The following is a 17,393-nucleotide window of genomic DNA, read 5'->3' on the forward strand; positions in this document are numbered from 1 at the left end:
TCTTCAGATGAGTTTGGGTCTTGGTTTCAGAGTTGCAGTGAGCTCTGGCTAAGCTTTCCCCAGTTAGAAGGACAGTTCAAGCTACTGCAAACTTAAAATTAAGCCAGTGGATCAGATCCATAGAAAGCCTTACAGGCAAACATTTTATCGGTCATTTTTTTTCTGTCACCAATGAGAGAACATCCGTTCTCCTTTCAGATATATTTGGTTCCCAAACCTGTCCCTGTAGCTGCAGAAATCAGAGTTCAGGTTGGCACAGAGCATTTGGGAGTGTGAGAGACACAAAATTCCAGCATGTTATTGCAAGGTGTGCTTACACCAGCACTAAAAATCCCATGGAGGCAGGACACACTGCACAGTGTTGTAGGCTACATGGAAAAGTCATGCAAAATTTGCAGTTTGGGGTTGAGACAAAACCTGAGTGAGAAACAACAAAGTTACAGCAGCAGAATTTAGTCTAGGAGGCCTAAGTGTATTGTTTAGAAAAAATGAGAGAATTTAGGAATAGGAGTGAGCAATCAGTGGGGCTAGCACTAGATATGAACATGGATAGAACCAATAAAAGAAACCAGCAGAGGCATCCTGTGTTGACTTAGCTTTTATACAGGTTAACTGGAATTTCAAAGAGCACAAAACTTTGGGGCTATTCCCAAGCCACAAAAGCAGTTTAAATACAAACTAACCACCAGGAACATGGACCATACTCAGATTAAGGCTAGATGGCACAAATCATTCCTGGCTGGTTTGCATAGATTTGGCTTAGTCCCATAAAGTGAGAGAAGCAGGATTGTGCAGTTAACCCGTACCCGAGGAAAGGTTTCCTCTGCAGGTACTCTTCAGCCTTTCCTGAATTCTGCATCAGTGTTCTAGGGCAGCTTTTACATTTGTTTAGGAACATTTATTTTTGTTTTAATTCTATAACCCAGTAATCTCCAGTCTCCTACCCCTGTCACACAAAACTTCCTGTGCCATTACTTATTTAGAACACACCAAGTGAAACTCCCTCTTTAGGTGTAAAAGTCTGTCTCTGTGGCCATTTCCCTGAACTCTGTGCTTCCCAGAGACTGGGAATAAAGCAAAGGAACAGAGTCATTGCATTCCAGGTGCAAGAGAAGAACCAGGGCATTGCATTGCAGGGCACAGGGTGGGTTGTTTGAGGTGCTGGAGGAGGAGTCGTCTCTTCCTTTTGTACCTCCTGCACTGCTAGGTAGGAGGAGGCCCAAAAGTGTGACATCCAGATGTGTCACCAGGACCAGGGCCAGAAACTCATCCACTGCCAGCACCAGGTTGTGTTTCCCATGAGATACAATCTGCATAAACCAATAAAGCTCTGCAAAGCAAAGCAAACTTTGCTTTGTACTCTATCCCGGTGGTGCCTTGCTAAGTCAACTCCACAACTGGCAAACATCTTCTTGCAAGATCTCAGACCTTTCCCTCCCACTTTTTTTGCAATCAAACCTTATTATCGAAACCAGGACAACAGGGAAAACTGTGCTGGTGAGCAGCCTGAAGCAGAACTAAATGGGAAAGAGCCAGAGGAGTATTCTTTCCAGCTACCAGAGCTCAGCTGCTTTTTGCCTTACTCATCCTCAGCATAAGTACTCATCTGTGGTCTTCCTGTTTCCCATTCCACAGCACGATTAATGTCTAAACAAAACACCCTTTGTGCTGCCTCCAGTGACATGCTGACTTCCCTTAAATCCATTTGCAGGGTCACCATCCCTTCTGGCACCAAATCCCCACCTTCACTTTCAAGCTTCTCATGTCACGACACTCTCCCACCTCCCTTCTCTGGTTTGCCTTGACTTCTTTCACTCAGACCCTGTCTGTTCTTCAGTGATTCTCCTCACAGTGCTTTCACACCTGTAATTATTTGCCCAACCATTTTTCTCTTTTACTCACCAAAACAAGGACCCCCACAACCACCTAGGATGCAGTAGCTTACAGTGATGAGCAAATGATTGAGGGCTACATGATAATGAAGGAGGAAGACAACACAAAGAATGGGAAGGTATAAATGGGAAATAAATACTGAGACAGAGTATTGGGATTGAGCAATAACTACACATCATGAACAGAACCAGGGAGGAGGTGAGCTTCAGAGTAGGAGGAGGTAGCAGATGATGAGAGAATAGATACTCATTCAGAACCAGATACTTAATTCAGCAAAATTCATCTCCTTTCATATGAATGGATTTGAGGTTACTTATAGGGTCAAAAACATTGTCAGCAACCTGCGCCAGCTTTTTCCTGGTGATACTATGACTCTTTAAAACAGTTTTTCAACACTCCCCATAAAAAAGGGAATGGCATCCTTTTTTTTTTTCCTGAAGAAATGCCCTATTTGGGGTGAAAGAAATAAAAGGACAGTGAGCTGACAGTTTAGGATCTAATTCTCACGACGAGCTATCTTCTGTTTTTCCTGTACATGTTTCTACATACATTTAGGACTGGGGCCCGCTGGTGTGAAGTTTTTCCTAGAAGAGCATTCATTGTGACTCTTGCAACACTCAAACACTACCCCAGGCACCTTCTCTCTGCCTCACTCACTTGATGAGAGAGAAAATCCACTGGCTTATTTTAAGATCATGGCTCAGAAAAGTGTTCTCACCACATTTTTAATGTATAACTCAGAAGGATGTTAGCACTGTATGTTTTTTAATCTCTAAGTTAATAATGCACAAAATTGTATTAAAAGACCATTACATTGGAAAGCACGGTGAGGTTAGGAAATGTTGGATTGAAGTTGCCTGCACATCCTGACTGCTGAACTGCATCATGTCACAGGCTTTAGCTACACAACTGCACACTCACCCTCTGAACTTCTACACAACATTTCTTTGTCTTTGCTGTTTCCTGAACACTACTCAGGTCCTGTGCTGAACACAGAATTATACATTTCACAGAGGTTTTTTTCATGGCATCACCTTGAGACCTTATAACAGCTGATTTGTCAGTGAGCACTGGAGGGGGAAGGGTGGTGTCACCCCCACGTCACAGATGTGGGATTGAGACAGGAGGGTTAAAGCAGAGAAGGCTGGCACTAGGATTTGCAAAATCAGGAGAACACCACAGACCTCAACGATCCAAAGAAGTTGTGTGGCTTTAGGTATACCTTTGAGCATTTAGCATTCCTGAAAATCATTTTCCACATGGAGAAAAAGCAGAACATACAATACATCAATTACCATATCATAAATCTCTGCTGCATCCACGTCTAGTATAAAGTCTGATGCTTTTCCTCCTCTGTGGGAAACGAGAACAGGCATGTGAAGTGACATTCATTTTTGCAAGTGCATTTTGCAAATATTTATTATGCAGAGTGGATTGGTGAGATGATGTCCTCACCTCAAGCCAAATTTCACAAGGAAATGTATTTAGTGGTCACAGACCCTTAACTCCAAGCTCTGCTCCACTGCAGCCAGATTTCTCCTGCTGTTATGTTTGTCCTGTTATCATCCAGAAACCTTCTTTGCTGTACTTCATCCATGTGCTTCCCTGTAGGCTCCTTATCCCAAATGCTCCCTCTTTTTGACCCCACATTCTCCTCTGCCTGTTCCAGCCCACTGGTGCCCACTGTGTTTCAGCTCCCACTGCTCTGCTGTCTGCTCTTCCTGGCCTCTTTGCTCAGCCAACCCTCAAATACTTGGTCTACAGCTCACAGGCCCAGTTTTAAGCCCTGTGAATTTCTCATTGGGCTTCTTCTGCAGTCCAGCATAGCTTCTGCACAGTGGCTTAGTCCTTCTACATCCAGATTTGAGAAAAAAAGAGTTTCCCTCATTCCAGTTTCCACTCCTAAATCTCGTGCCACAGAAGCTCTTGAAAAGATATGAAGTCTGGGGGATTTATGAGGTGTAGAGTATTTCAAGATAAACTCAAGAAAACCTGATCATAAGCAGTAGTTCCAGATTAACCTCTTCTGGTCTCAGCCTTAACCTGTCCACCCTGTCATTAAAGCCTGAATACGTCCCTTTACTGAAGTTGTAAAAAATAAAATAAAATAAAATAAAATAAAAAGCTTAGATGATAACTGCTACTATGAAAAGGAGTATACCACAAAAAAGAAAAGTACCCCAATGAATTAATGAGTATAAAAAGCTTTAGTATAAGCATGAGGCTCAGCCTGCAGATTTGCTGATCCTTTTCATGAACCTTTCAGTAATTTAGTGGTGGACTTGGCTGATGGTTGGACTCAGTGATCTTAGAGGCCTTTTCCAACCTAAATGATTTTATTATTTTATGATTATGTCACTAACATGATATTTGGCAAATACAGTAAGAAAAAACTGGCTTCTCAATGAAATTAATCATGACTAGATCAACAAGCAGCATCCCAGCCCTCAATTCAAATTATTTTTTCACCCTTGTGCTGAATATGGTAAGTTACAGAGCAGAGTCCTATGGCTGGCTAACAAAAAGGCAAGAAGGAAGTAGATGTGCTTCAAGAAAACCCTGTGAACATCCTAGGCTCACGCTGTCTCAGCTCCTGTCGGGACCCCAGCCTGGTTCAGGGGTTCCGTGTGGTGGAAAAACTTCTCCTCCAGCCCGTGCTTCCAAAGAAAGGCTCAGCAGTCTCTGTTGTTCAGTCCCAAGGCAGTTTATTGCAAATTATCTAAAGGATTGTCTTCTGGGGCTGCTGTGGTTTGCTCACAGCTCAGGCAGAGGCACACACACACCCTGACATCCTCTCTGACTCCCGACTGCTTCTTCTCTCCCCACCCAGGGCTGCTGCTCTCTTTTATATGGGACATTACGTGTTACATGGTTACAGTTTTTCCCAATGCCTATTACCTATATTAAATGGTGCTTTTCTATCTTTTATATGGTACATTACATGTTACATGTTTACAGATTTTCCCCAATACCTATTACCTATATTAAACGGTGCTTTTCTATCTTTTATATGGTACATTACGTGTTACATGGTTACAGTTTTTCCCCAATGCCTATTACCTATATTAAATGGTGCTTTTCTACTCTAAACCAATCTGTGAGCACCAACATCACCAAGAGCATGGAGGTAAGGAAGAAGAAAGAGGAGGAACAGGATCAGCCTACATTCCTCCATCTTAAAACCTCTGACCCCCATGTACAAAGTAAAAACCCTCCTGTACAGGTGTTAAAACCCCCTTGTACAGCAGTAAAAAATTCTTCCCTCTACTTTGTAACTACTTCTACTATAATATCTAAACTTTTGTGACTTCTTGTTCTACCTGAAAAGTTGATAACTCATTCCATGGCTCAAACTCAAAATCACAGCTGTTTCCAGCTGCCTGTCAGGGTCTCAAATGCTTCTGACCTGAGCCCGGAACATCCAAAAATGTCTGAGGGACATTTTGAGTTCCAACAAGCTCCCATCCTGCTTGGCCCTCCCTGCACAAGCACGGGATGATGGCAAGATGGATCCTTGCACCACTTGCACTGGGCAGCAGTGGAAAATATTTGGGTATTTTGGGAAATACCCAAAAGCAGGCTCCATTCCCTGCCTTCCCTGCTTTCCCTGTTCCACTAGATGGCAGTTCCCCATCTCCAAACGGGGCTCTCAGTACCTGTTGCCCCTGCCAAGCCAGCAGAGCTGGGGCACATCTGCCTCTGCTGCCCTGGCTCCTGGGGGGCTGTCCAGCTGAAGGGCAACAGCTCTGCACCCCTGCTTGATAACAGAGGGAATTTCCACAGCCTGCTGAACCCCTCACCGCCTCACCCAGCCCTGCTGGGCAGGAGAGGTCCCCCCGCCACGCCTTACTCACCCAGAATTTGACGAGGAAGAAAGCGTTCTGAGGCCCCTTCCCAAAAAGCTCCTTCAGCCCGCCCTTCTTTTCGGGAAATTTGTCGTAAATCTGACGAATGTCCACCGACTCGAGCAAGGGGTCGCTGTAAGAATGGTTGGCGTGTCCGATGTGCACGAAGAGGTGTTTGTTGTACTGCGAGGGAGAAAGAGGAGAGTCAGCGCTGTGGGGGAAGAGCAGAGGGCTGCTGCAGCAGGGGCTGTGCTCTGATGGATTCAATGACTCGCACGTCACTCCTGGGACCGGGATTTGCTGCGGCGTGGTTTCCACAAACAGCTTCGCCAATTGTGTCACGCACCTTGTGAACAAGGGTCAGCATAGAAAAAAACCACCTGTGTCCCCGCTGCAAACCCCAAAGCACAGGGCTCTGCAAGGGGGCAATTTACACTGCACGGCCCAGTGGCAGCACGGTGATAAAGAGCCCTTCACTGAGCATAAAAAGATGGATGTGCTCAGGAGGAAAGGCTATTTTTGCTCCTTTGAACAGTGCGTTTTAATGTTCTCTGTCCTCAGAGCCTGAATTTCTGCTCTTGCTGCAGAGCCCACTCATGCACGCCGCCTGCTTGTCTACTAAAAAGCCCCAAACCTCTCTCTGCAGCACATCTCAACTAAAAGACATGGAGGGCATTTCCTTTTAACTGCAGGATGACAGTAATTACTCTGCACTGCTGTTCCTATAGACATTGTCCTCCTGTATTTCGACCCATGTAATATTAAAGAGCCCAACTTTCCCCCTTCCCTCGGGAGCCAGCTCTGTAGATGACCATCCCTGCCAAAATATATGCAGCTTCAACTTCCTGTTTCTTAACTTCATCCCATCACACCTCATTGTAATCACAGCAATCACCTTGGCAGTGCTTCTCCTGCCTGGGGGAAATCCTTGGCCCAGTGAAGTCCACTACAAAGGAGTCCAACATGATCTTTTAGGGGGTTGTCATTCCTCCAAGAGAACCTTTCAGCACCCAAAACAAAACTGGAAGGATGAACATGAAAAGACCCTCCACCAGTCAATCAGCACCTCCCAGAGGGCAGAGTGAAGGAGCTCCAGAGTGGCAGGATTAAACACTGGGGGTTTTCACCACGCAGATCACAAAACATTTTGCTAGCTCAGTCACGGGAAAGCTGATATGCAGTCAATGAACACTAGAGAACCCTGTCACATTGAACAGATGCTGTACATAAGGGGCAATTCCCAAAAGCTAGGTACAAATAAAATATTTAAAACCCCAAAGCAAACCTCATTTAAGCTATTTTGTTTACAATGTACCTGCTGAATGAACAAATTGAAGTGACAAATCTAAATGAATTGGGCAACCACTCAGAGCCTTCCTTCGGTGTGAGCAGAGTCTTCCCTAGCAGATGTCCAGAACTCTAGGGAAAAGGAAATGGACTGGATGGATTTCTGCACTTAGGAAATGAAATTGAAATCTATTAAAAAAATCATCTAGCACACTGAAATCTGAGTTTAGAACCAGAGAACACTTATCTGGGTATGGGGCCAAAAACGAGATACAGCCTGTGTTTTTTTGCCAGGTTGTATTTATTTCTAAATTTTTTGGAAAAAAAAAAAAGGAAAATGTAGCATCTCATTAAGGCATTTTCACAAGCAAAAAAAAAAAATATGGGGGATTGTTTCCTCTCGGTCTTCACTGCTGGAGTTGTTTCAGGTTATATAAATAACCACATTTTTATGGAAACAGAACTGAGGGCTCAGATTCTCCTGTAAATTGTCCTCCTCCCCAAAAGGGTGTCTCTCTCCCAGCCCAAAGATGGCTGGGGAGGGAAGGGAGGAAGGGAACTGTATTTTACAGTTTGGCTGCTGCAAACTCCCAAGACAATTCACACACTGCACCTTATTCTGCAAGCCAGGCAAATATACAAATTGCTCAGGATCCAAACTTCAGTAAAAGCAAATACATTTATAGGGGCATGGAGCATGAAGTCTTAATACTCTTTAAATATAAAAGCAGAGTTGGAGGCAGCTGCAAAGCTACCACAGTTGTCTGCAGAGCTCGCCAAAGCACCAGATGCTGCTGCAGCAAAATTTCTGAGCGGGTACAGTAGGACAGATGGTATGACATCACCTGACAACATTCTTAGGATAGAAATGTTTATTTTGATATTGCAATGTGTGATTATTTTCTCCTTATGTTGCTGCAATTCCTATGCTAAGTACAATCATTACTAAGCTAATTAGACATGGCATATTTCTGTGAACTAACAAATGATAATGCAATACTGGAGCAGGGTAAATGGGTCCTGAAATGATCCCCATCGTTTTTAGACAAACACGCTCCACGACAGCAACTGATGCGTAGATAAAGGAAAAGGAGCAAAGTTTTCTGCCTATACTTTTGAACCCATTAGTGTCTGAAAAGCTTAAAAACATCCTCATTATATTGAGAATTCACTGTTGATTTGGACTGAGTATTCCAGAGTCATTGAAGTACATTAGTTGCTGAGGAATTTACTCACGCCGAAGCATTTAAAGGATTTGCATCTGGCATAGGGGCAATAATGTGCTTTAGATGCCATAAACCATCAGAAGCCAAGTCCTGTATTTTCCAAGTACACAAGTACACAAAAATAGGAAGAACATTTTCAGCTCTGTCTCCTGTGTCTGCATTACATGACATGCCCTGGAGATGGCCGCCTCTTAAAGCTCCTTCCCTTAGAAAAATTCCAACTATCCAAAGAATGCAGTAAAGCCATGAAATATGACTGTTGTCAAATAATACCACGAGAAAAATTATAATCCACTTAGGAATTTAAAAGAACCAAGACAAATTGGCAATGCCAGGGGATGCAAGCATTTAAGCTGGTACAGAACAAAGACAAACCACCTATATCTGCTTTATCAGCCAGCACACATATTTGTAAAAGCTGCTCACCAGTTCTGCCCTTATATTCTGACACAACCATACAGATCAGTACATGGCGGGGGAGGATGGCTCCCCATGCACAGGGTGATGGAGATGCTAAGCAAGGTGGAAGGCAGGTGGCATGAGAGGGGGCAGCTGTTTCTGTGGGAATGACCTTGCTGATGGGCACAGCACCCCGAGTGCAAGGGTGCTGCGCTCTCCTGCTGCACCCAAGGGCACAGCTGTGATTTCACCCTCCCCAGTCCCACTGGCAGGGCTGGGAGTCACCTGCCCGAGCAGGGACCACGCTCCTGGGGGGAACAGGAGCCAGGTGGGGAGGGCTGCCTGGAACCCAGGCACTGGTGTACCAGCAGTCTGTGTGCAGCTCCAACCAAACCCTGCCCAGCCTCAGCTCTGCCGCCTTGCTGTATCTCATAAATCTGAAACTCTTTAATTTCCTGCTGATGTAAAAAAATCACTTGGTCTGCCAACAAGTTTTCTTGTTTCTACCAAAACACTAGTAACTGAATATTTAATTCCTGCTGCTGTTGTCCTCCACTGAAGCAGATTTGGAGTTATAAACATGACATTTATAACTGGAGTCTGTACCAAGTCCTGTTGTTAAGGTTTTTAACACATTCCTGTGAAATATTAACTGAATTTTCTGTGATGTAAGCTAGCATACAGCTGCATGGGCAACCTGGTCTTTCATGGACCTCCCTGCATTTAGACTCCTGCCTGGATCTGCTCAGGGATTGAATCAGAAATGTGAAGTAAAAGAGGGTTTTGGGTGACTTTATGATTGCAGAAGTGGAGAGGTGGGTGATGAGGGAAGGCAGTTCCCTGACACCTTAATGTCCAGCACTTCCCAGCTACTGCCACAGCAGTCCCAGCGTGAAACTGAGACTCACTGGTTGTGCAAAGTGCTTACACAACATTTCCATCAGCTTTTCTGCAACAATGAAGATGCATCTTTCAGTTCTGGCCTGTCTGATTTAAGACCCTGCAGTCCCAGTTCTAGAAGTGCTGAGTGCTCAGATGGGAAAATTATCCTTGACTATAGGAAGCTCTCAATAATGTTAAGTATTCTGCAAAATCAAGCTCATGACAAATCAAAGGGGACCCTCAAAATCAGTGGCCCATTCATTCTTTTGCACCTGAACTTCTTGGTTTGTCAATTGTGAGTAATAATGCTCCTTCATCCAAAAAGACTGCACTAGCACATCTGTGAAATGCAAATGGAGGGAATTATTAATTCCTTTGGAAGGGAGGTTAGACAGTGCACAGTGAGCAGGGCACGGGGCCACGCATTTCAACAGCAGAAGAAAACAAACTACTGAATAGCTGCTTATCAAAGAAGGGCCATCTACATCTCCACTGAATGTGGCAGAGGAAAAAAAGAACACGTGAGCATGCCATTATCTGCTCTCTGCAGAGCAGAGCAGGGGATATTTCCCAACTTCTGAGAGCCTGGCCCTGCAGCCGGGCCCAGCGGTTTTGGGGTGGGTGTAGGGGTGGGGGAAGCTGTTGGACGAGTTGGGGAGATGCAGGGCAGAGGCAGAGGCAGAGGCAGAGGCAGCTGCAAAGCCCTTGGGGCGAGGCAGGACAGGAGCTTGGAGAAGGCAGAGTGGGGAATTCACAGACAAAGCCCACCACGGCCACCGCCCACCCCGCTCTAGTGCCAACCCAACCCACGTGTGCCCGGCACTTCCAATTTTGCTCTGGAAGGAAATTTCCCTGGCAGCGGGTTTGAGGAAAAGAAGAGCGGTCCATGAAGGCAGCAGTGAGAGCACAGCCAGATCCCAGCAGGCTTTCCAGCCATGGGCTGACTTTGGGGGATGAATGGTGCTGGACTCCCAACACACCCCAGCACGTTCTGGCCCCAGGAGCCTCTCTGGAAAGTCCCTGTCCTGCTACAGCTGGGCTGGGGAAGCTGGCCTGGCATTCCCATCGTGTCTCCATGGGGTCCCCCAGGAATCCTAATGGATGGGAAGTTTGCTGCAATGCCACAGTTTCACAGCTGGAGCCTGTATCAATACTGGAGCTCTTTAAAGTCCTTTCTTGGAACTTCTAACTACGGGCACTCGAACATTTCACAGAGATGAACATTTGCATCCCAGGGCCAAAAAGCAGCTCTCCAGCACAGCAAAATAAATGAGCCTTGTGTTTAGCAAAACTTTTTCTGATCAAAATGACCTCAAATCCTGAGTCTGCAGCTCTGAGACATTCATCCTAATGTGAGTTTGCTTTCTTGTCCTTTCACATCACAGACACCAAACCAAGGGCTTCCTTGTGAGTGAGATGCTGGACTGCTTTTTATACTGTTTGCAGGGAGTACAGAAAGGATAAACGATCCTTGCAACAATGGATATTGTTCAAGGATGGAGGGCTTCTTTTGAACATATCTCATTTATTTTTCATCACTTAGGTGGTTTGATTAACTTCGGTGAATTTTACTGCATTTGGCTAATGATGGCAGGCTGCTTTTATGGCCCTTGAGCAATTGCTTTCTCTTTCTGGTTCTCAGGCACAATTCTCCCCGGGCTCACAAAGTCTTTTTACAACAACAATAAAACCTGAATTAAAACATAAAGAATGTTTTATTTCTTCACCACTTTTTAAAATACATTTTGAAATTTGGACCTAACACAATCTGACAGTTTGGATGGGTGGACTAATACTGAAAATGTCCATCAGCCATGTTCTTTATAGCCCTATATAGATATTTTAAATGTAAAGCTGTCTGAAATGATCACAATTTAAATAAATGCGACAGTAAGAGCAAGAAACCTCAAAAAGGAAAAGAGAAGAAAGGGCTTTTTTTGATAGGGATTTTTTTCTCTGATTGAAAATCAAGCTTGAGTGTATGTATATATACATATATATAAGTGATTTTGAATTATTCTCATTTCAGTTATAGTCTTTGAATTTTATATCTCCTTGTGTAGCAGTCAGTTGCTTAGATCTTTTCTAACCTGCTTGCATGCTCAGTTTATATTTGTTAGGGAACATGGGATTGCTTGGTTTAAGCATTTGTCCTGAACTTTCACAGAACCACTACAATAAAAATGGAAAGCCCCATTAAGGAAAACCTGTCTTGGAAGCAGCAGATGGGCACAAAAACTGCTCCATCTGCTGAGAACAGAGTAATGCAGGGCAGGGAAAAAATCTAAGGTAACTGAAATGATGCTGCTTGGACCTGCAAGGGAAACTTCTATGCACCATTTAGGAATTGCACTTAAGCACAAAATGCCACAAAAAGAAAATACAGCTTGACATTTGTAAGCTGATTTTCATGTGAAAGGAGGAGCAACTTTACTCATCCTCAGCTGCAGTCAGTGCTCCAATATTTTGCAACTGTGCCATCTTGTGTTCCCCAGACTATCTTCTGCCATGCAGAGTTACAGTGAGAGCTGATTATTGTTTCCTTTCTATATTTTTCTCTTTTGTAAATGGAACAATTTTGTGTCTAAACAAGGAAAAATATCAACAGCTGTCCACAAGTGAGAGGACTCTATGACTGAGCTGATTTCCCACCCTCCAGAATGCCCACTCTAAACTAAACTATTAAACTGCCTGGCACTAAGCTTTTTTTTTTTTTTTTTTTTTTTTTTTTTTTTTAAACTTTTTTTTTTTTTTAACTTTTAAACACCAATTGCCATTGGAAGAGCCACACACAGAAATGCTGAAGGCCTCACTCCTACCAGGAATTCCCTGTGGGCTGTGGGTGGACTTTTGTACCCATGCACAGCCCCACTGCTGGCCGTGGGAGTCACCATGGCTGACAAACCTAAATTTCTAATTTCTGGACAGGAATAGGGACTGCAAGGGGTCTGCCAGGATCAAGTCCTGTCCCCAGATTCCATGCCAAATACACAGTTTTCAGTAAAATTCCAGGTTAACTTTTAAGGTGGAATTGGTCTGTTGCCTCTACTATTATGAGGCTTTCTGGCCTGATTTTGTATTGGGAGAAAGAGGAGGAAGGGTCACATTTTTTTTAATTAAATGTTGGAAGCACATTTGACGAAGATACTGATTTTATGTAATTTGTGAAAAGTCAGCGATATAATGAATCGATAACTCTCCTTTATCAGAAGATAGAGGAGAACTCCTACACGTTTCCTGTAGCAGCACATAAATACATTCATTTCTAAGGTCAGCAAAGGCACAGAGGGGATGCTGCCATCACAGCACGTGCCTACACGATTTCATGTGCACATTGTGGAAACGCGCTCACGTCACCTGCCTCGCCGATTTCATGTGAAAATAATAAAATCCCATTCTTTCTCTGCTGTGCAAACTGCACATAAAACAGCCACACAAAGAAAGGTGTGCAAAGCTGCAGGCAGAATTCCCATTTTCTGCAATGGCACTACAGGAGGGCTTGCCCTCACCTCCAAGAGAACTCTTGGTGCTTGTTGGAGAGGTCTGAGCATTGGAGACAGGGCAAGCTGGCAGGAGGCACAGAGCTGCCCCTGCACACCAGTGCCTCTCCAGCAAGCATCCTTTGCCTGGGGAACTGGCCACACTACATTGGGGTTTTTTTCCAATGCCTTTTCAATGCCAAATAATCAAATTTACTTAATTCAATGTCAGCAACACTTCTCTGTTGCACTACGACACAAAATAGCTTACACACCCATACTAAGATTTAAAGAGTAAAAGGAAGCAAAAGGAGGGAACTTTATCTCTGATCTCACAATATATATAATTCTAAAAGTGGCAGTGGATTGGAGGATGAAATTCCTACTTCTCCAATTACATTGGTCAAGCTAACAGTCTATTAATTCTCTCCTCTTACAAAGAAGAATGCAAAACAATCATTATTTACATGAACGTGCGTGAGAAACTCTAGGAGAAATATGTAAACATCAGAAGGCATAGAAAACTTTTGAAAGTCCTTTAAAACTTTTAAAAGAACAGGGAGACACTTCTCCTTCTCTTGACTCCCCTCTCCCAGGCAGTGATGCTCACTCAGTGCTACAAGTCTCATCCTTTGGATCCCCTGTCTAGATGCTGCAGGCTGTCCCCATGCAGAGCACTGTCCCACTTGGATGCAAGAATGAACTAAATGGGGAATTGACTTTTCCTAGAGTCTCATTTTTGCAGTTTTACAGCACACAAGTAAATGATTTTTTAAAACAAGTCTAGATAGTCTGGTGCTTTTGCTTGTCCTGTATGCCCTCCTGCATAAATGCATTTGAAAGGTGGGTTTCTCAGCAGTCTTCTTGCAAGCTGGGACAAGACCCAGTGGGCCCCTGCACCCTCAGGAATTTCAAATAATATTGGTTTACTCCAAAGAAGGGTTTACAGTACTTGTGAGGCCATCCTGGGTAACTATGCTTCCATTCACACCTCCACCCTCCCTCTGAAGTGCCAAAGGTACCCAACTGCTCAGTTCCTATTTGCTCCCTTTTACATAAAAACCCACAAATACAGAGGCACTATTAGCCTAGAGATTTTGTATATAGATATATATTATAAATTATATCATTATTATATATTATGTATATATCATCTTAGCCCAGGGGCTTTGTATATCGATTTATATTATAAAAACCTCTGGCAAAAGGATAATTAGGTGGCAAAACAGCCAATGAGTCTGCACAGAAGTAAGATTTCATTCACACACAGACAGCAAGGCTGAGAATCACGTTGGCCACGTGCTGTTTTCCCAGTAACCTGGAGCACACACACACACATCCAGGTATGGGGCAGGCTGGGCATGGCAGAGCCCATAAATCAGCAGGACATGATCAATGGGGTCAGAAAGGGCTGGGAAATCTTGGATACGGGTGACTGATGGGGAAACCTTGATGTTGTACCCCAGCAGCAGAAATCCAAATTGCTGTCTAGATAGAGGGACTCAGGAGTGGGGATGGAGGAGACGTTCCAGAGTGGTCTGGAGGACTCTGAGGTGAAGGCCACCAGAGCCAGGATTGCCATGAGACCATGGGAAGACAAAGGGATTCCAGGGAAAGCAGGAATGCCTGACAGGTAAGCGCTGAGAGAGTCGTACCTGCTGCCAAACATTTCCTGCACCTCAAAGCTCATTCAGCCTGGCAAAGCTGGCGTTTATCTGCCACGTGTTTGGTGTATGAACAGCTGAGATATGGTGCATTTTCACATTTCTGCCAGGAGCATTCCTCTGTTGTAAGGTTTCTGGGCTATGTCTCCAATCCCCACTGTGCAGGGTAAACACTCCTCGGATAACACCCCTGGCCAGAGCCCATAAATGCTATGGTTTCCAGTGCTGGATTATAAAAAGAAAATGATAGCTTCTCTCTTATCCAGGCTACTATATTTTACCAGGAATCTGAACAAGAATGGCCTGTCCATATCACCCATTCAGGACAGTATTTGTTTTTCAGAAATTATCTCGAAAAAAAATTCTCAGGCTCAAGCTGAAAGAAGTTCTTTCAATCTATTTGCGATGCAGCAGAATCAGTGCTAGGCTACCTAGCTCTTGGTAAATATTTGGTGATTAATGTCAAGGTTCAAGGCTTACTGGGGTAATGAAACTTTACAGCCAACTTCAGAAACTACTCTTGCAGGTATACTACGCAGACTAAAAATTAAAAGAAAATTTAAAACTTCATTTAAAAAAATCCAATATGCAATATGCACACTTTCTGGGCAAGTCCTTAATTTTGTTTTGGTTAGGAAACAGATTAGGCTTTAACTTAGAGTTCAAGCACTGAATTCTTGCCAAGAACACAATGCAATTTGGTACACCTGCTAAACTAGGTCAGCAGTGAGACAGGAGCCAGAGCAAACCCTGCCTGCTTTCACAGAGGCCTCTCGCTGCTGCAAATTGGGAAAAGGAGAGCAAGAAAGGAAAATACAGTCCTGGGGTGAAAGGAATATTTCACAGAGCAGCAGTGAAAACAGAGACACCGGGTGTATCCCACCATACATGATGGAAGGCATGCCCAGAGGGTGGGGAGCAAAGGAGAAAAGCTGAAGATCAGGAGTAAAGGAGCAAAGCTGAGGATCAGTGGACACAAGGGCAATAAATACTTACTGATTCAGGATCCCTCTGCTGCTCAAGGAAAGCTGAAAACTCCACCAGCCTGAGCTTGGTCGTACCAATCGATCGGCCCTGCCACGCAGGGACGGAGGGAGCTGGAGCTGATGTGGGCTCAAAGCCTGAAACACAGGAAATATCTTCATGAGGAAGCTGACACTTCCTCAGTTTATATTTTCTCAATTAAAAATAATTGGGAATTATGCATGTAGCCCTTGGATATTTATATTAATTTTAGCAAGTAATTAATTCAGGATGAGTTAAAATTGGAAAAACTCAGGCCAATATGTAGAAAAAGAGGTGGCAGCCCAGCAATCTAATAATGGTAGAAAGAAAAGATCTACTACTTTGTTTCCTTGGGGCTGTAACTCACTGTATAATTTTTGTTTAAATGATATACTAGATTACAGAGATTTAAAGAGACTTCACCTGTACCTACAGCTGCACCCTTCCTTGGAAACTGGCATCAAGATTCACAGGAGACATTACTGCCTTGGGAGTCAAAGAACTGACTCCATTTCTGGCTCCTTAAGTGCCACATGTTACAGGTAAATCACCCCACTTTTTGCCTGTTTCTGCTGCCACTCTCAGTTCCCCTCTCATATTTAGAGTACAAGGCAGGGACTGTCTCTTACTACGTATTTGCACATTGGATCTTGACTTCTTTTGGAGCTTTTAGGCATCATTATGATACAGCTAATAAAAAATAATTACTGTAGAGAGCTGAATCATACCCTAAAAAGAAAAGAAAAAAAAAAAAAGGTTTTAAATTGATAATAAAGAGAGAATGACATGATCTAGATAGAGAAGGGATGCTAACGACCCTCTCTAATTCACCTCAAGAGAAGGAATAAATGCTCTCTCGGTCCTCATTGTAGAAAATTGGACGAGAAGGAAAGAAAACTGCAAAGGAAGAGGAAAAGGCAGCAGCTCACAGGCAAAATTCATCCAGGGAGAGACACTGGCACAAGAAAGGCAGGGGAGAGGCACCAAAGGTATAAAAATAAAGATTATCCTGAACTAGGCTGAGAAACAAGGACAGGTCAGAGGCAATGTATGTCCATATCCCATAATGGGGATGTGGTACCTGACCCCAACACTCAAATTTAGGCAATGAAGGTGTGAAGCTTGTGCAAAACAGGGAATTACAAACGTCACTGGCTAGACATGAACAGGAATTCTAATGAAGCAAAAGCTCACGCACAAGTTTTGTCTGATTTAGAAATACTAACATTCCTATTCTGAGAGAAAACACGGAAGGATAAAAGAAGGTGATAGAAAATACCTGTCTTAGAAAAAAAATGTTATATATTAGGGATGTCTAGAAAAAGGCGTTCTCATGAATGCAGAAAAATAGCTTTAGTTCAAAGCATTTAATAGCAGCAAGTTAGAAAATCATAAGGATTTGGGAAAGAGTCAAAAACTTGTCACACAAACAGAGTCATCAGAAGCATTGGGGTCATTTGGCAAGCGAGACATAGCATGGAAAATCATCTGCAAAGAAATATTGAGTTTTCCTCAAATTAGGCATGGAAGGAACCTGGGAAAAGTAGCAGGGAAGTAGCCATGGGAAGGGCTTGATCAGTTCGAGCAATGGAATTCAGAATAAAATTAGGTACTTATCAAAGTAGTACCAGGTAAAGCAGGACCTCCAGGAAGGGATGAGTTATAAACAACCTGATGCATAGAGAATTTTATACTTAAGGCTAAACATTTATG

At 43.6% G+C, this 17,393-nt stretch overlaps 1 protein-coding gene across 8 annotated transcripts in view; it reads right to left on the reverse strand.

Annotated features, from left to right (window-relative positions):
- Positions 1-17,393, reverse strand: part of TEAD1 (TEA domain transcription factor 1) — a 155,097-nt gene that overhangs the window by 13,884 nt on the left and 123,820 nt on the right. For all 8 annotated transcript variants that reach the window (XM_085579740.1, XM_085579739.1, XM_085579737.1 and 5 more), the window contains 2 exons: positions 15,672-15,796; positions 5,748-5,921 (listed from right to left, as the gene is read on the reverse strand). In XM_085579740.1, coding sequence (XP_085435866.1) covers positions 5,748-5,921; positions 15,672-15,796 — 299 coding nt within the window. The remainder of the gene's footprint in view (positions 1-5,747; positions 5,922-15,671; positions 15,797-17,393) is intronic.

Source organism: Lonchura striata, chromosome 5 (assembly GCF_050655825.1).
Source record: "Lonchura striata isolate lonStrDom1 chromosome 5, ASM5065582v1, whole genome shotgun sequence".
Lineage (NCBI taxonomy): Eukaryota > Metazoa > Chordata > Aves > Passeriformes > Estrildidae > Lonchura > Lonchura striata.